Source organism: Empidonax traillii, unplaced genomic scaffold, assembly GCF_003031625.1.
Source record: "Empidonax traillii isolate 1590-97213 ecotype Southwest subspecies unplaced genomic scaffold, ASM303162v1 scaffold1744:size166004, whole genome shotgun sequence".
NCBI lineage: Eukaryota > Metazoa > Chordata > Aves > Passeriformes > Tyrannidae > Empidonax > Empidonax traillii.
The window spans coordinates 139185-159313 of NW_020956937.1; the positions used below are offsets into that span (position 1 = coordinate 139185).

General features: G+C 40.8%; 1 protein-coding gene across 1 annotated transcript in view; it reads right to left on the minus strand.

Moving 5' to 3' along the window:
* Window positions 1-16011, minus strand: part of LOC114070919 (catenin alpha-2-like) — a 37493-nt gene extending 21482 nt beyond the window's left edge. Inside the window, exons 1-3 of the mRNA XM_027908544.1 lie at window positions 15847-16011; window positions 11938-12057; window positions 8978-9244 (exon numbers count right to left, since the gene is read on the minus strand). Of these exons, the coding sequence (XP_027764345.1) occupies window positions 8978-9244; window positions 11938-12057; window positions 15847-16005 (546 nt within the window). The 5' untranslated portion in view covers window positions 16006-16011. The remainder of the gene's footprint in view (window positions 1-8977; window positions 9245-11937; window positions 12058-15846) is intronic.
* Between the last annotated feature and the right edge of the window lie 4118 nt (window positions 16012-20129).

Sequence of the window (20129 nt, forward strand, 5' to 3'; positions counted from 1 at the left end):
CTATATATTAACAGTAGTTCTTTTAGAAGTAGCTATGATGTAGTTAGCCCATTTATCCCCAACCAATAGAGAAGTAGTTAATGCATATATCCCCAACAATTCTAGAAAGAGTTAGCATGTAGTTAGTACATTTATCCCCCAAACTTATATCCTTAGTTAACATGTAGTTAGATCACTGATCCCCAACAAATCTATACATAATTAATAGGTAGCAAGTGCATTTATCCCCAGTAAACCCAAAACTACTTTCCTGTTGTTCCAATAAAAAGTATTGTTCTAAAATCTGGATTGGACGAGTTCTCAGTGTACTCAACCAGACCTATAGTGCTGAATTGGTTTTAATCCGAAATTACACCTACTGGCACCCAGCCCATCTGATCTCACATGACCAGCTGCAACCCAATGTGGTCTCTTTTCCGCTCAATACCAACACCTTTACTGCATTAGACATCCTCTACAGTCTCCAGGCACCTGCTGAGAACTGGGCTCTGCTACACTCTTGCATGATTATTACATACAAGAGCACAGATTACTGCTTTGAAGCTCACAAATGGCCAAAGGGTGTGGTAGGATTCCTGACAGAACAACTAAGTTCGCCTTTTTTTTTTGGTCATTTCTCTCAGGGTCTGCTAAAGGCCATCGATGGAAGGGGAAACAAGGAATTCAGAAAGAATAGTCACATACAATTTTTTCTTCTGAGTCTGCTCAGCCTGCAGAAAGCAACAGCAGCTTCTAAAGGAAGGTCTCACTCTGCCAGCTGAGTAAATCAGCTTCAGTGTACACCTGAATATGAGTCAGGGGTGCCCTGGCAAGCAGGAGGGCCAACCATGTCCTGGGGGCATGAGGCAATGCCTTTCCAGGCAGGCAAGAGAGGGGATTGTTCCACTCTGCTCTGTTCTTCTTGAGGGCAGGAGGAGGGTCAGGCACTGATCTCTTCTCTGTGCTGACCAGTGACAGGACACAAAGAAACGGCCTCAAGTTGTTCAGGGGAGGTTTAGGTTGGTTACTAGAAAGAGATTCTTCCCCCATAAGCTGGTTGAGTACTGGAAAAGGCTCCCCAGGGAAGTGGCCACAATCACCAAGCCTGACAGGGTTCCAGGAGTGTTTGGGCAATGCTCTCAGGCACATGGGGATGGTTCTGTGCAGGGCTAAGGGTTGGACTTGATAGTCCTTGTGGGTCTCTTCCAACTCAGGATATTCTTTGATTCTGTAAATGGAGATATTCCTTCCCTGAAATATTAGTGGTGTTCACTTCTCACATACCTAAGTTACAGAAGCATCTCAGAGGTGCTAAATAAACATACTTAAAATAGGCACAAGTGTAGTCTAATTAGAACATTTCACCTAATGTTCTTTCTCAGCTACATAACCTGAAAAAACTTACGTATTTTTGATTTAACACTTCAGATATTCATACTTTACCATTTACAATGAAATAGGAAACTTGCAATAATTTGAATAATAATGAAACATTTTTATCGGTACAGAAAACCTATTTCTTTGTAGGAATATTATTAAGGTTTTTAAAGTGTGTTTCCTTTATGTGTTTTTACTGTCTCTAACAAACTGGTGTGGATGAGGGCTCACTAAAGAAACTCCTTTGCAAATAAACTGTCTACGGTTCTGCTGCAAACAGGATAAATGTATTAGTCACGAAAGCACAGGAAACACTTGGTCTCTTGGCAGACAGTTTTTTCTTTCACCAGAAGAAGTGGTAGCAATCACCTATGGTTAAATTACAGAGTATTTTTTATTGCTAATACAATACTAATTTACTATGCAGAAGCATTTGTCGGGGGGGATGGGGGGGAAGAAATATTATATATAAAAAAATAAACCCAGGAGCCCACTAGATGGTGCTCCTATACAGCAAATAGAGATCAGCAGCACCATTCCCACTGCCAAAGGTGAATGTAGGTGAGATCCTAACCCACAGTAAACCAGGGTGCTTCTTTTTACAGAGGTCATACCCATGAGATTCGTTGCTACAAAATCCTTACACTTCCAGTGCTGTCCCTTGTGCTCAGGAACCGACATTTACACAAAAATATATCAACGTGCCCATGGCAACTACTAAGATTAAAACCATTCTGCTTTTGATATATAGATATATATATTTGAGATATATATTAATATATCAAATATTAAAATTTGATATATTAATATATATCAAATATATTGATATATTTCTGAAACAACTAATTAAAACAATTGTGATTCATGGAATTATACAAAGGTTGTGCTGGAAAGGACCTTTCAAGGTCATCCAGCCCACTCCCCCTGCCATGAGTAGGGACATAGATCAGGTTGCTCTAAAGCCCATCCAGCCTGGCCTTGGACACTTCCAGGGATGGGACAGCCCCAGCTTCTCTGGGCAACCTGTGCCAGGGCCTCATTTTAAGGCCCTCCTTATTAGGTTTATTAAGCACTACTTAGTAACAATCAAAACATCGGTGTTTTGTCAACATTTTTCTCATACTAAATCCAAAGCACAGCGCTGTAGCAGCTACTACCAGGAGCTGGATTTCGATGATCCTTGTGGGTCCCTTCCAACTCAGGATATTCTATGATTCTGTGATACCAAAAAAAAACCCCAAATAACTCTCTCCTAGCCAGGACACTTGTATATAGTCTGAATCTGCCCTCAACCTAAACTCTCTTTGCATTTCTTCCTGCGAAACTACTCATGTTTTGCATGGAAAAAGCTGGGAAAAAAAGAAAAGCCAAAAGTAGCTCACAGAAGAGGCTGAGGTGGGCAGGAAAATACAGTAATAGCCAGAAGAAAAACTTTGTTTGAGCCCTTAGCATCATCAGGACCCTGAAAATTTCCTCTGCTTAATCCTCATTTGAACGATCAGCTCAGCATCCTCAAACATATGTCTGGAGAAGCTTTTAGTAATAGTATAAAATGCAACATTGTGGTGTTGGTCATTATGTATTTAATATGCAAAAGACGACCAGTCTGATTTTCCCCACAGGAGATCCGAGGAGTGCAGGAAGTGCCAAAGTATCTCACTGCTGCACAGAAGCCTGGGAAGCACTGGGATGCAGCCTGGCTGTCCTCACATGGGAAATGACTGGTGTGACACTATTCCAGTGTAAAACCCACTTCAGCTGCACAAGGGGAAAAAAAAAAAAAAAAACAACAACACAACTATATTTTGGGGCCCTTGAAACAAGAAAGTTGTGGACATTTGGGAATGAGTCCAGAGGAGAGTCACAAAGTTGATCAGAGGGATAGAGCCCCTCTGCTCTGGATCTAGGTTGAGAGAGCTGGGGGGGTTCCCCTGGAGAAGAGAAGGCTCTGGGGAGATCTGAGAGTCCCTTGCAGGGCCTAAAGGGGTTCCAAAAGAGTTGGAGAGGGACTGGGGACAAGGGATGGAGGTACAGGACAAGGGGGAATGGCTTCCCACTGCCAGAGGGCAGGGATAGATGGGATATTGGGAATTCCTCCCTGTGAGAGTGTTGAGGCCCTGGCCCAGGTTGCTCAGAGAAGCTGTGGCTGCCCCATCCCTGAAGTGTCCAAGGCCAGGTTGGACAGGGCTTGGAGCAACCTGGGCTGGTGGAAGGTGTCCCTGTCCACAGAAAGGCTTTGGAACTGGATTGTTTTTAAGGTTCCTTCCAACACAAGGCATTCTATGATTGTCCAATATTTCATTCCAAGACATATATGAGGATATCTGAATTTGCAGAGAACTTTCCCCAGTGCACACTGGCATGGGCATTGCTATTTAAATTCAATATATAACTGCTACTATAAAGAAACAGCCATTGGCCTGGGCTTCCCTAAATACCAGAGCTCCACAAGTCTGGTTCCAAACTGCTATGTGGGACATGCAATAATATTTTTGCAATTGTTTCTTATGATTTCAATACTGAAACAAACACATTTCAATTCTTATTTTAAAGCTTTTCCTTTTCTCTGCAGCATCACAAGTCACTTCTTTGAAGTAAACTTGGATTCCATAAATATTATGGGGAATAAAAAATCCCCCCAAAAATCCAATTCTCAGGCTGAACATCTAATAGCTATTTGTTCAAAAAGCAACATTTTAAAAGTAGTCAGCCTTTGGCCTGGTATGTTTCTGTCTCATTTGCTAGTTCTTAAGTTTAGTACAAAATAAAAAAAAAAAAAAAAAGTCAGCCTTTGCTATTGCTGTACCCAAATACTGTGTCTTTCAGTTTCTATGTAATTTTTCCCCCTCATTACAGGCTTATTCGATTTCTCACTCCATTTAAGTTGCACTGCATTCTCTAGCCATGCAAAATATTCCTAAAGGAGCACTAAAATATTCAAGAAATGCGTTATGATAGGCCATTTATTAAATATGAGGTGCATTTAACAGCCTGGAGGACAGTGACCAGTGTCATCAGACACTTTCTTTCTCATCAAATGTACTCATTTCCCCAATGGTTGACTTGCACTGTTCAAAAATTTATTAAAGATTGAGTTACTCTGCCTGGAATTTTCGGTTGAAATGCTGCTCATAACAAAAAAATGGTGCAATTTCAGTACCTTGGGAGCTATCCCAAATACATAAATACCTCAAGTACCAAAAATCATTTCAACCACCTCTTTCAGTTCTCAACCAGATCAATTCATACAATCATGGAATCATCGAATATCCTGAGTTGGAAGGGACCCACAAGGAGTCCAACTCCTGGCCCTACACAGGACAGGCCCAATAAATCCCACCATGTGCCTGAGAGCGTTGTGCAAATGCCTCTGTGGTGCCATGGCCACTTCCCTTTATATTCCTTTAAAAACCTAATTATTTTCAAATTCATTCAAGACTCAACATGATTTTGAAATCAGGGAGTAAAGGGGTGACCCACAGGCAGAGCAATTCAAGACGTTAACAAGGACCAACCTTGCTGGTCTGCGACTTTAAAGATAAACGGATGTTTGCACATACAGAGAAGCAACAAATTGAGTATTAAAAAATATTTTAACAAATAAAATATCAATTTGTTCCACTACTAGAGGGACAACTTGCATGCACACACACACAAAAATCCATGAGAAAGTCAAAAGAAAACAGCTACTTGCTTTTGTCATCACTGGAAAGAATGGTCCTTCTTCCTTTAGACATCTCCTCCTCCCCTTTCTAAGTCAGAAGATTTATAAATTTGTTTTATCCTTGACTCACTATTTTACTGTAGATAATCCAAGCCTTGCTTCAAACCCAGGAATGATCCTTTTTATGGGGTTGTGGCGCATGCATAGTAAACAGCTTCATATTTACAACACCATCACACCTACTCACACAGCACTGTACCAGAACAATTACCCTCATTTTTTTCATATCAGAATCTAAAGAAAAATATTTAGAATTATTTAATGGGTAAAGTGTTTTAGGTTACCCAGTTTGAAACCCCTAGAATTCCAATTTCCACAGTGGTTTGCACTTCTCAAGTGTTGTCAGCGCATCCCACTGACACAGCTACGCTGGTGGGACTAAGGAATCATAATCTCAATCCATATCCTAAAAGGAGGCACTTTCCCACTCACCAGAAATCCCAAGTGACCTACAAATACTATTTTTGCCTGTCACTGCCCCCATCTCCATTCTGTCATGAAGAACATCTCCCCCAACTATCTGCCTGCAGCCCTTGTCGTGGCAGAGAGAATCATGGAATCACAGAATCCTTTGGGTTGGAAAAGCACCCTAAGATCATGAAGTTGAACCATTCCCCCAGCACTGCCAGGGCCACCACTGACCCATGTCCCCAAGTGCCACATCCACATGGCTTTTTAACCCCTCCAGGGATGGGGACTCCAACACTGCCCTGGGAAGCTCCTTGCAATACCTGAAAACCTTCTCTGTGAAGAAAATTTTCCCAGTATCCAACCTGCCCCTCCCCTGGCACAGCTGGAGGCCGTTCCCTCTCCTCCTGTCCCTGTTCCCTGGGAGCAGAGCCCGATCCCCCGCTCCTTCCCCCTCCTGTCAGGGATTGCAGAGCCAGAAGGTCCCCCCTGAACCTCCTTTTCTCCAGGCTGAGCCCCCCCAGCTCCCTCAGCTGCTCCTGCTGCTCCAGCCCCTTCCCAGCTCCGTTCCCTCCTCTGGACACAATTATTCCTTTATTTTATATCCAGATATAAATATGTGTTTTTATATCCACACTCCATATATATTTTTACCTCTTTCCTGTTGCCAAACCCACATCAGATGCCATCTAACCTCACCTTAAATCTACCACAGATTTCCAGGTCCCTCTCATTTCATTTCTTCTCACTTTATAATTTCACTTTCTCTACCTCCCCACCACACTCCAGTTTGATGTGCAGGTCCTGTCTCTGCTACACATCACGATGGCTCTGGGGAAAGCACAGAGGATACCCGGATAAATCCATCCCACAACTTAACATTTGACAACACAGGAGTCCCTCAATAATCAGAACAGCTGAGACCTCACCAGATCAAAATTACCATTTCCTGAGTGAAAACAGAGTGTTTTCAGGGTTAACAGTAATTTCTTGACAAACTTACCCATGAAACTTCAATAAATTTGGGCAATCATGAGGGGAAGTAAAATGTGCACCCTTAGTTGCATTAGGAACTCAGAAATACTTCATGAGCATAAACTACATACCCAATTATTATTAATAAATTACTAATAAACCCAGGTATACCCAGTTTAAAATGATCTAAGGTTAAAGCATTGAAGTTAAAGGACAAAGCAACAAGGCATTCAATATGTATTTTTGTGATCAATCACCTCCAAACACGACTTCAAGGAAGAAAACGTAGTAAGAAACACATTTGTTAACTCTCTCTATTCCTACATAAATTATCTGTAAGAAGCAATAAATGGCAACTCTTTCCAAAACTTTGCTGCTAATAACTCACAGAATACGACAGTGAACATGGGAACTAGTTAAACACAACAGCTGAAGTGCTTCAAATAGGTAGAATAATTACTGATGTTACAAATGATGATGTTTCGATTGAGAAAACATTCAGATTATTTAGACTGCAGTGATTCGAAGTGTCACCAAAGAACACTGATGCTGAAATCTGAAATAAGGAATGCTGAGAAGTGTTAAATATTATGAGGGAGAATGTAAACTTATTTTGAATATAGAAGAATTATCTTGTCATATAACCCAAGGTTTAGTAAGCACTTCATACCAAATACAAACCGATCTCAATCAATATGACTGATACTGTAAAATAAATACTCTGTCAAATTATTTTCACTAGAAAATACAAACTCCCTTTCCCTTGATGAGGTAATACACTGCCGGTATCAAAATCAAACGTTTTTCTCCCCCACCTTTTCAGTTATGACATAGTTTCACTAGTCTGGTAATTTTTCTTGCTTTCTTGCTTGTAAAACACAAAGGTAAATTCACAATCATTCCACCACCACAGCTATAAATTTTGACTTTCCCTGGAGCTTAGGAAATGTCATCTCTGTTGCAGAATTAGGTGTGAATAAATCTCATTCAACAGCTAAGCAGCGAGTTAGAAAATAGATAAAATAATAGTTTCAATCTCTGTATCCCCAGTAAGTCAGAGGAGAAAGTTTTCACTTAGTTTCCTAAAATAACAAAGAGAAAATTCCCCACGAAGGCTGGTTTTTTTCCACACATAATTGTGAACACAATGCTATGGATATACATCCCCCACAAGCGTCCATGATGTCTGCAACATCACAGAAAGTGGAAAAGACTTTACCTGAGGAGAAAAATGATGAATATTCTCATAAAGAGGCCGGGGACAATATCAGATGTCTCGCACAGTCTTCACTACGTTTATTTTCACTAGGCACAACGACTGCCTTTGCATTGAACAGCAGCCTTTTCCAGAAGGCAGCAGCAGCATCATCAGTTTGGGACTGAGATGTCACATGTTTTCTGTCCCTGTTTGTCAAACCTTTGCTGCCCATAACGTGCAAACTCCCACACAAAAGCCAGAGTACAATCGGACCACACAGGGATATTATTCCCAGGATCTTACCAACAAGGGGACCTGTGAGCTGAGAAGGTCCTGAAAGCCATGCAGAATTCCTGGAATATTGACCTACAATAATTGTGCAGGGAAAACCATGGATGCAAGAACAGGTGCAGACGACAAGCCCAGTCCAAAACACCTCCACTTTCAGCCTTAAATCCAGCAGGACTGAGCAGCTCCTGACTGCATGTGACAGACGCTTTGATTGTACCCTTGTGCATTAATTCAAGCCAAGACGACACCACTCCCTAATAATAATTTTAACAAACCCTTGCCTTAAGTCAGAATGAAAGAGAAACATATTTTCAGAGACTGTCTGCAGGTTTGTTGGTTTGTTTTTTTTTTTTCACTTTGTAAAGAACAATCCTCAAATGTGAGATAAGGAAAAACCATCAGACAGGACTGGCAATGAAATTAACGGCTAAACAATTAACTGCCAAGAAAGTTGCTTAAGTAGAATTGTATCTATTGCTGGAAGAGAGGCTGCAGCACTTTGCCTGCAGCTGAACTGACTGCTATCAACTGTGTTTGAGAGACGCTTTTTCCATATCTTTGATTAACATAATTCATGATTCAAGTTGAATGTTAATGTTTCCAAGACGCTGAGCTGAATCACCACCTTCATTTTTTTTTTGTCTTGTCTTTCTCACTTGCCAGGCAAACAGGATTTGACCATTCAACCAACTCCAGATCCTGGTCACAAAACTAAACTGCCAGACTAACCAGGCTTTGCATTATTTAGAACTCTGCAGCTGGATTTGTCAAGGACACCAGGGACAAAGAGAACTTCTTTCTCTCTATCCCAGCCACTCCATATGAGCACAAATAACTCCTTATAATTCCAGCCCACCAGCAGCAAACAACTACTCCTCATTAAAAATAACACAAATCAATGTTTGCCCTTTGCCTTTTGCAGCCTGAGGAAACGGAGCTGCATGAAAAGAGGAATTGGAGTCCTGTATCAGAACCACTTATTGCATGGAGAAACACTTCATTTTCCACGCCCTTCTGATACTCACATCGAATTCATTCAAGGCAGCAGCAAGCTCTCCTATGCCAGTGTGGCCCTTGTTCTCATCGGTGGGGGAGGTGGCCTGGGCAGCGTTGGAGATCCCAGCGATGGCTTCCTGCACTTGCTTGAAGACGTAGTCCCTGTTGGCCCTCGTGGCTGCCACGTCGGGGTGGCGGAGGAAGGCCTGGGACGCCGTGTACAGCATGGTGGCGTTCTTCTTCAGAGCCCCTCGGGCCGCAGCCATCTCATCCCGGCAGTGAGGGTCCTTCAGCTCCTGCACAAAAACACACGGTTTGCACGGAATCACCGAAGGGTTTGGGTTGGAGGGAACCTTCAGCATCACCCTGTTCCAACCTTCCTGCAATGGGCAGGGACACCTTTCACTAGCCCAGGTTGCTCCCAGCCCTGTCCAACCTGGCCTCGGACACTTCCAGGGATGGGGCAGCCACAGCTTCTCTGGGCAACCTGTGCCAGGGTCTCACCACCCTCCCAGGGAAGAATTTCTTCCTAATATCTAATCTAAACCTGCTCTTACTCAGCATAAAACCCTTCCCCCTCAATATTCCACTACATGCCCTTGTAAATGATCTTGCCTCATCTTTCCTGTAAGTTCCCTTCAGGTTCTGGAAGGCCACATTTAGGTCACCCCAAAGTTTCTCTCCTCCAGGTTGAACAATCCCAGTTCTTTCAGCCTTTCCTCCTTTCCTCTCCATCTGATCATCTTGGTGTCTCCTCTGGACTCGCTCCAACAGCTCCTTGTCCTCCCTGTGCTGGTGCCCCAGAGCTGGAGGCAGCTTTGCAGGTGGGGTCTCACCTGAGTGGGGCAGAGGGGCAGAATCCTTCCCTCTCCTGCTGCCCACACTGAGGGATCAGCCCAGGATATGACTGGCTTCCTGGGCTGCGAGGAATTACAACTGTAACTCACAGTTGTAAATGAAAGTTTTTGTGTTTGAATATATTGCCTCAGGTATCCATGGATAAACACCATCCGGTGGTTTTGCAGAGAGGGAATCAATGAGAGAGTCCACCACAAATCACAGAAAGAATTCTCCTCCTGCCCAACAAAGTCCAGTCCTTCTGTGTGGCTACAGCTGTTGCATTCTGCCCACAGTGTCTTACAAAGAGTCCACACACTTCCCTTATGCAAAAATCCACAAAAAAATTTATATAAAACATTCAAAATTACTCTTCCTGATCTATGGATTTGGTCTGCTCATTCCATAAAGGCAACGTGAGTGCAACAATCCCGCTGCAGCAAGTGCCTTATTTTTCTAAGTGCTATACCCATGTCCTTCATACAATTACCATAAGGTAGACCTTTAAAAAACTATCAAAATAATAATATTACATAGATGAATATGGTTTTAGCTCTTACAGACCTAGAAAATGCACCTCTCGTTATTTTTAGCCTTCCCCTCACATTTTGCTCTATTCTTCACATCATGCAGTGTTTGTCTATTTAGTATATGACATGTATTTTCTTTTATTTCCCCTGACAACAAGAATCAGCTATTGCACAATATGTTACCAGAATAAGATGGTACTGTATTATTGTTGATTTTGTTTAATTATAGGGTACAACACATTGTCCCTGAAAGCCTTTGAAACGTTAGTTAAGATAGTCCTAGAAATATCCATGAGGGATAACAAAACATTAATACTTCTATTTAAAAACTATGCATAAAGAAGTCTGGAGAGCTGAATAGTTTACTTATGTTCACACATAGAATCTACTGCAAACACCGAAAAACAACCCAGATATTCTGGATGTAGAGGTTCTGCCCATGGATTGATTTCAGCCACATGAGTTCCTAAAAAATTTATCAGGCTACAAAACAGAAGACACGAAAGGAAAATGTATGGACATCTCAGTAGCATGTCCTAATGCTGCCAAAATTTTCCAGTTATATGGAGAACTTTATTGCCATTATAAAAATGCATCTTAAGAAAATTTTAAGAAATTTATAACTTAAGTTGTTTTGTCATATTTTTATACCTCCAGTAAGAACTTAAAAGATATAAACCAGCATAAGCTTTCATATTTTTCTCTTTTTGCCATATTTATAACTCTATTTGCACAGGGAAAGTGTCTGAACATACAGAAGAGCACTGCTCATAGAGCGACTAGATTTCACATTTTTAACTCAGTACAACTCTGAAAATGATACTTTTCATTAAAAAAAACACCCAACCAAACAACAATAACAAACCCCACAATCATGATTTGGAAGTAAACTGCCATTACTGTAATTCAGAAAGGTAAACAGGCAGAAGGTTATTTGGAAAGCCAGCTTCCCAAATCCAGTGTGCCGCGTACAAAGATGACACATCCCTGAATTGTTGGTGGTATTCAAATACAGCTGAAGTTGGAGAGAGCTTATGCAACTCCACAGAGACAGCACTGTCTTAAGAAGAACAGTGTGCAGGAGAAAGTTTTCTTTACTGCAAAGTTGTACAATCACAGACCTTGAATAAATGTTACCGTGAGTTTCTGGTCTTTTTTTCAATTGCCCTGGCAATGAATAAGTAGGATGGAGCACTTGGCTCTTAAATATCTGAAAATTAATAATAATGGGTTTAAACACAAAGCAGGTTTCTGTTCCTCATGAATTTGAATTGCACTAAAGCACCAAAGAGCTTTGGCGGTGCTTTACCAGCTGTCAGAGGGACCTGAGAACCGCACAGGTTAGAATTAAATGGGAATAATCATCAAATGAAAACTATCCTTAACCTCCTGAATCACTGGCCTTTTCACTCCTCCATCTGTTACTAACTGAAGCTGCTTGGAAAGTACTCCAAAAGAAGCTGTACTCTTGAAAAGCTTCATCCCATTCAAAAATAATCAGCGAGATTAAATTACGGGCCGTGACACGGCAATCGCTCACCGCACATTTACAACCAGACTTGGACATAAAACACAAGGCCTTTAGAACCAAGACAGGCTTTCTCAACCCCTCACGGACTCACCTGTTGTCGTCTGGCAGCCACATAGTTCAGTTTTACCATCTCCTTCCCAAACTCTTTGAAGCGATTCGCTAAGTCTTGCTCATTTGTTGCATTTTTCACCGCTTCTAGCGCTTCCTCTACCTACAAAATAATACGTCAGATGTGTCAGCATTTTAATCTGGGTGCACTTTTGACAAATGTGTAACTGTTCCACCCAATACTCTCTATTACACGGACCCAATTTAGCTTTTACATCCATCACTGTACCCTTGCTCTGTGAGAGTCTGACCGACTTTAATTAGATTTCTTTAATAGAGCAGCTGTCATTCTGCATTTACTTTCCCTTTCCCATGCTCTGGGATCATGTAAAACCAATGTAAAAGGCATAACTGCATTAATTTCTCCGCTCACACTTATCAGATGAAATATTTAATATCTGGGGGCTTTAAAACAAAATAGATGAATATGTTCTTAATGTGTGGTACAGGCTTAATGGGAAAACAAAGGGAAATTATTAATTCAGGACAAGAAATAGAACTTAAAAAGGAAACTCCAACTTACCATTAAGATTTAAATTCTCCCTGACAAATCCAAACCATTTTTCTGAAATAAATGATAGCTTCAACCCAGAATATATGTCTCATTTTTTTTTTTTTCCCAGCTCTCAGCTTTCCTTTTTTTGGTTAACTAACACTGAGAAAAGAATCTACCCAAGAAAACACACCTGCAGTTACTCAGTCATGCCAAGTAAGCAAAGACGTAAAACCCCAGTTGTGCCAACAAGTTAATCCACCAAATCCATTGTGAATCTTTACCTTATGCACAGCAAGAAAAAAAAATATCTGAAGGCATAAAATGCTCTATTCATGTAACAAGTAAAGGAAACTTTACTGCGACAAGATGGGTATTCAACGTTGTATTTCTCTTCCTCACGAGACAAAAGTGCAATTCCAAGCAAAAAGATTGAGAACTGAAAAGATTCTTCTGATCCTTCTTTCTAAAACCTATTGCTGCAATTCACGAATATGTGAATAACAAATCTTCACCTCAGAGAGAAACTGGGATGGGGACGCGGTCCTGTGCCAGAGCAGAGGTTTGCAGCTCTCCAAAGGCTACTGGGAATCTCTAAATTCAGCAGTAGCTGGTGTCAAATATTTTAGAAAGGCAAAATTATGTGCAGAACCCGCCTTTTTATTGGTTTAGTTGCTCTGTGTTTTCCTACCAGTGAGAGAGAATATTTTACTTTGAGCTTTTACCTCCTTACTGCAGATTTACCAAATTACAGGGCAGTGGAGTAGCAAACTCATACATTTCTACTGGAAAATGCCTAATTCAAGCACATAAATTCACAGTTGTTATGTTGGAAATTACAAACTAAGTCTGAGAGTTATAAGTTACAAGTTTATCCAGAATCCAAATTACCTCTTCTTTTACTCCTAGAAAGAACAGCAGTTTTCAAAAATGAACTCTCTGCCTTACCAATAACACAAATGACAAAAGCATCACTCTGCTGACTGTTTCGTTCTTGCAGAATTTCTTGCAAAATATGAACATTTTCCTTTCATATCAAGAACCATTCACGTTAAACTGCCTGAGATTTTCACCTTTAATATGTTTGTCATGCTGAGCACAGGCATGACAAACTGACACACGTTCTCCCAAGTCCTGCCAGCACCATCTTAAATTAGATTGCTGAGGAATTTGTCACAGATTCCCCTCTGATAATCAGATTTCAGAAGGTGCTGATCATACTCTGTCCTGTCAGTCAGGGCTCAAGCCCACAGAATTCCAAAATAAAGAAACCAGTTACGAGAAGTATTAGAAAGGACAGGAGCACAACACCACCCACCCTCCCTTAATTGCATTTTTATTTGTATTGTTATTAAAATTTCTTTTCTACAAATTCATATTGGAGGAATTTCTCAATTCTCAAGAAAACACAACTTCACTCAACTGTACAGATGTGTTCTTCTAATTAGCAAGGAGTTAATTAAAATACTCATAGTTCTCTGCCTGCACGACCACATGCTGTATTGGTACATGAGGGCTTTTTATGAGTGTTAAAAAAGCTCCTGCAAAACCCATTATTCCTGAATTTTAGCAATGCAAAAACTAACCTGAAAGCAATAACCAAGTGTCCTTCCAGAAAGCATCTGCATCTATTCCCTCTAAAACATTAATTAAAATGCCCTATTTCCTGGAAGTCTTTGACAAGCTTTCAGAGAAAACTGATTACAGTACAATTCAGTATAAATCAGGGTTCAGTGCTTTGACATAGAGAATTATCTTAGCTCATTGATTTTATGGTTAACTTACACCAGTCTTTGAAAGTTACCTCTGAGTCAATATAAGATCTGCTCCTTCCCCAGTTTTGTATACCATAACCACTTTTTCTCCCCAGCAATTTAATTTTTGTTTAAAACTAATTAGGACTAAAAAATGGTCTGATAAACGTATTTACATGTTCAGTCCTCAGCAATAAATTATCCTTTTTAACCTGAAAATAAAAATGAAAGTCAACGTTGAATTTTGCCGAAAACACCCAGAGACTGCTGGCTTTTTGAAAACAGAATTCATAATATTATTGGATAGATGCAAAGACTGCAAGCCACACTGTCGTGCACTGCCCCTGCAAATCTAGGGTGCAAACTGTGTAAGTAAACACACCCACTTACAAACCAGCATCGGACATTTGTGTTTTCCATAACACAGCGCTCTGCTGTTAAAGGAAAAAAAAAAAAAAACACAAATCTCGGATGTGAGAACAATATTCCCTCATCGCCTGCGAAAGAGCTGGAACACAACCTTTCGATATAACGTTCAGGGGGAAAAAAAAAAAACAAAAAAAACTGTTGTTTACGATATTCCAAGCGTTAGCCTTGCTAGGAAAAGACCACGGGTTAGAGTTGCGTGGAGCATTTCAGCAAGGAAAACCTAAAAGCATATTTGAGAGAGACGCTGCTTACGCTGCACAGAGCCAGGGCCACGTGCTGACAGCGACGGGGGCAGCGCTTTGCTCATCAGAGCAGAGCTCGCCAGAACCCGCGCCGAAAAATCGGCCTCTTTCCTTACGGGAACTGGTTTTTTTTCCAACTGTTCAGGTTATCTGCACAGTCTGCAAAGCTGAAGGGCTCTCACTGTTTTTCCAGAACACGAATCGCTGTGCAGCTGAATCTGTCAAAAGAAGAAACTCCCCGTCTCCTCTGCTGAACTCGCACAGGCAGCTCTGCAGGCTTTAAATATCCCGTATGGGATTTTCTACACCGTCTTCTTTTGTTTCAGAGGGGTTTGTTGATTTGTTTGTGCCATAAAAGTGTAATACTCCAATAGCTGGGGGAAAAAGTTTTTTTTCCAGTTTCCACTTAATAGTCTTTTAATACTCCAGTATAAAAACATGAATGGTGGCGGCCAAAAGTAAATACAAACCCGCCACAAACGATCTGGCTATGTTTAATTCCTCTTTATTCTATTTTTCCTCTCTAATGACTGATTATAACTATTGTCTCATTTCAAATGGAACATTCAATCTTTTGACATACCCAGAAGTCAAGCAGAGACAAAAAAAAGAAAAGGAGGTTAACTATAGTACCTAAAATCTGCCACGAGATAGCAATGCTTGACAAGTACTGAGAGAGTAACCACTGGGGGAGAAGATGTGAGGTGAGTACACACTCCTGTTTACTTCGCAGCCAAATTAGTCCAGTCAGGGAAGATATCTGACAAAGTCTCCAAATATTAACGCCTGCAAGATTAGAAAGCGAACGAGACTAATATAGAAATGTGTTACGACCTTCCTCTTACCAGCACTTGCAGAAAAAACAGTGAAGAGCAAGGAATGTGGACAGCTACATTCCTAACTGATTTATTCCCTTTTTTTTTTTCCTACACCCAAAGCATGCAAACCCAGCAGAGAAAGTGAAGGACGCCTACGATTTTCAGATGCGAGAGGAGCCTCATGACATCAGCCATGTCAGCCAGGATGAGCAGGCGGGTGACGGCAGAGAGCAGGGCCCGGGCCGCCCTCACCATGGTGCCCCTCTTCACTGAGGAGCAGGGGTCGTCGGCGAACTCCGAGGAGGCAATTCGCATGGTTTCTCCTGGAAATCAAAACACACGCCCGTAAATTCATTAGGTTTGAGCCTTGTGGTTGTTTTTGGTTTTTTTTGTTCCAGAAAGTATAAACAGCTCACTAAATAAAGCAAGTGATGTTAGGAAAAAAAATCATGGGTTGGACAGTAAAGATCATCCAGTTCCAAACCCCCTGCCAAACACCTTCCACTAGCCCAGGTTGCTCCAAGCCCTGTCCAGCCTGGCCTTGGACACTTCCAGGGATAGGGCAGACACAGCTTTTCTGGGCAACCTGTGCCAGGACATGACCACCTTCACAGCCAAGAATTCCTTCCCAATATCCCATCTAACCCTGTCCTCTGGCAGTTTGAAGCCATTCCCTGTTGTCCTGTCACTCCCAGCCTTTGTCCGAACTCCCTCTCCAGCTCTCTGGGAGCCCCTTCGGGTACTGGAAAGCTGCAATTAGGTCTTCCCAAAGCCTTGTCTTCTCCAGGCTGAACAACCCTAACTCTCCCAGCTTGTCATCACAGATTTTATCTTAACCCAAAGAGATGTCACGTTTACCCAAACTTTGCTATTACTGAAAATAAAACGGATCCTGTTTGTCTCCAGTGCAGAAACTCAGAAAGAAAGTATTGCTAATGTGAAATCAAAGCATATTTACATTGCTTTTAAGACCATTATAAGAACATTCAAAAAAAATCCCAGATGGCACAACTTCCCATAAGACAATGCAAATAAGTGGGGGAGAGACTTAAAGACAGCCACAGTGAATAATTCCCATCAGAACTCTTTTCCTTATTACATTTGCCATTAGGACTGCATGTTCATATTATAATTTGTGTGCAGTGTATCCTGGATGATAAGCTGATAATATACAATTTCAGTAGAAAAATTCAAATAACACATCTCCAAAGCTACATACCCTTCTTAGCTTTCCAAAACGTTGGCAAAACTCTCAAAGGATTTCCTCAGAGAAAATGAACAAAAAATCATTGTCAGACAAAGAAAAACAAACAAGTTTCTAAACGTGGTTAAATGTTACACTGCTCAAGCATCACAGAGTCAAAGCTCTGGGCGCCTGCTCTCTGAAGAAAAACAAGTTTCTGCAGAGGAGGAGGAACACAGTTTGCTGTCCCTGCCTTCCCAGGCATTTCACCTCTGTGCCAAAAATCCCTGAAACCAGGAGCAAGGAACTCTGAGGCCAAAAAAATCCAGATACAAAGATACCCACGCTTCAAACCAAACAGTTATTAAAAACATTACCAATAAGTCCTTGGCTGAGAGTGGGCTAAAAATAGGGAATTAATTTTTGTTGGTTTTTGTTGGTTGTTTGTTTTTTGTTTTTTTTTAATGAGTGACTCAAAATATTTCACGTAAAAGGAAAGGTTGAGAGAAACCACAGAACAGCTGAAAGTCCAAAAGCTGAACAAGAGTTAGATGTGAGTTTCCTAACCTGGGAATTTGATCCCAGTGGACGACTGGATTCATCTAACCACTTTTAACAACTGGGAAGGCATTATCTTCCCTTTGGTTATTTATTGAAGGAAACCAACTATCACAGCTTTGAGTGGAAAGTTTGCTCCACTTTGCACTCTCAGAGCACATCGAGCTGATCGACCCCAAGGGGATACCCACAACTGCCTGAAATCCCAGCAGGGCTTTCCCTTATTTAAACCCTAAGCTGGATTCAGATGAGGTGGAAGTGATTCTAAGCATCCAGAAACAGAATTTTTGTATGTGAAAGTAGCGAATTTTAGGTATATCCAAGATGCAACGGCAGCCAAAGCAAGATTTAGATTCTGGGATCAGACGCCTGCAAAATAACTTCCATTTTGGTACTGGAGAGATTTTACCATTTTCTGCCAAATTACCAGACTGTAACTTGGGATAAGTATTTATGGTGAAATATGGAAGAAGGAAATAATATTTGGTAACAGGTCAATGGCACCAGGAAAGCAAGCAGGAAAATTACCCTCTTAGACTGGACTATCCAAGGAAAAAAATTGAAAATCAACACTGGTGGACAGCAGGAAAACATAAGGAGAGTCAAAAAAAAAAACTAGTTAAAAAAAGCTGGATTACTTATGTAACCACAGAAAGCCTCAAGTTATGTGAAATAAATCTAAAAAAAAAAAAAAAAAAAAAAAAAAAAAAAAAAAAAAAAAAAAAAAAAAAAAAAAAAAAAAAAAAAAAAAAAAAAAAAAAAAAAAAAAAAAAAAAAAAAAAAAAAAAAAAAAAAAAAGTATTAAATGGACATAATCAAATAAGCAAATCAAAAAAGTATTAATATGGAAGTTCACAGGAGGTTGCTTAAAACTCATAAAGATCTAGTAGTTCATAATTTAAAATCCAATAGCCTAGAAAACTGGTGGTTATAGGGAGGAAGCTCGTCTGTCTCAGTGCCAATTAACATATTTTAATCCTCGTACAGCAATGGTATCAAACCACTGTTAGGCTAAAGGTAATGCTGGAGCTTCAGCTGGCCCAATTATTTTTTCAGAGGAACCTTTTTATCTGGAAAAAGCCACCCCTCCATTGAGTGATCCATTTCTTTCCAAATTCATTTCAAGTTGCTCTGTAATCTATATTAAATTACTTTCGGAGAAAATTAGGTCGGCGCGAGAAACACAGACATCTGAAGTCATCAGGTCTGCTTCCCTGCCACTGCAGTCAGCCATGTCATAATATAATTAATAATAGTCTTAATATGATAATAGCTACACTCAAAAACTTATCAGGCTTCCATCTTAGGAACAGCTCAGACATTTAACCCCAATTAATCCTATGTGAAGCAGGAAAGTGATTCCAAAATGAACTCCAGAACCTGACAGGTTCTTTCCATTAGAGGCACTTTAATGCCACGCTGCCTGTATTTATAGATAATTTATATCCATTTCTTCCCATGCCCCATTTGTCCTTCAATTTCACTAAATGTTCTTCTTCCACCCTTATTCCCATTGTCCCTCCTTTGCTTTGTGCATTTTTGTGACGAGCCCTGACAGATTAAAAGCAGTATTTCAGTCCCCTCTAATTGCACAGAATATCCATTCCAATAATCATTCCAGCAGCCCCCATGAAACGGTTCTGGTTTTGGAGAAGAAACGGTAAGAAGTGCAGTTTTCTAGGACATACCGTTTGCAGCTACGAGAAATCCTTCACAGAGTCATGGAATATTCTGGGTTGGAAAAGGACCTGTAGGGATCACTGAGCCCAACCCCTGGCTCTGCACAACAGCCACACCCCAAGCCACGTTCCTGCCCTTGGGCAATGGCTAAAAGGTGTGTCCATAGCCTTTATTTGGCTTCTGGGATCTCATCAGCTTGAGAAGGTTCAAACCTACAGCTGCCATCTCCCAGCCTGGTCATCAAACCACTTCCCCTGCCCTGAGGGGATTTAACTGGGGGACCTACTCTCTCCCTCTCTCTCCTTCCTTGAGGGGGAATGCAAGAGGAAATTTGGTAATAGTCACTTTCTAATAATAAAGTTACAGTACCTAGAAATGGAGTCTTTTGGACCCGATTCTCAAAAAAAAACCCACTTTTCCCCCAGATTTGCAAAATAAAATGTTTTTTTTTTTTTATTCTGGATATTAAATTTGGGCACTCAAAGAACAGTAATTAAAGATATCTTTGCACGTGTTTAACCAGAATCACGTGCACATAAAAGTCACCTGGTAATCTGGGTAACTCGTGTGCTACAAGCTTAAAAGCTGCTTTCAAAAAATCAACAGCTGATTGCAAAGGCCACCAATAAAAGGCTACTGGAACTCTGGGAATCATGAGCAGACTTAAAGGTAAACATCTACCCATAAAGCAAAGAATGAACTAAACCTTTTTAATGGTTAATACACAGAGGAAATGTCATTTTTCCAAAGCCTTGAAGTGTTTATTAAAATCGAGACAGAAGACAGGCACAAAGCAGAAATCCAGAGAACAGCTCTCATCAGCAGGGGATGCTGACAATACTCCTAACACCTGGAAATAATTAGTGGAACAATGACAAATTGATTGGATACACCACTCCTGAGAAGTTCTCAGACGGAAGAAATTAATAAAGCTGCGGTCTAATTAATCAATCTCTTTCAGACTTTGGTTTTTGTTCTACGTGTCCAAGATTAAAAAGATGTGACAACTGATCCATGA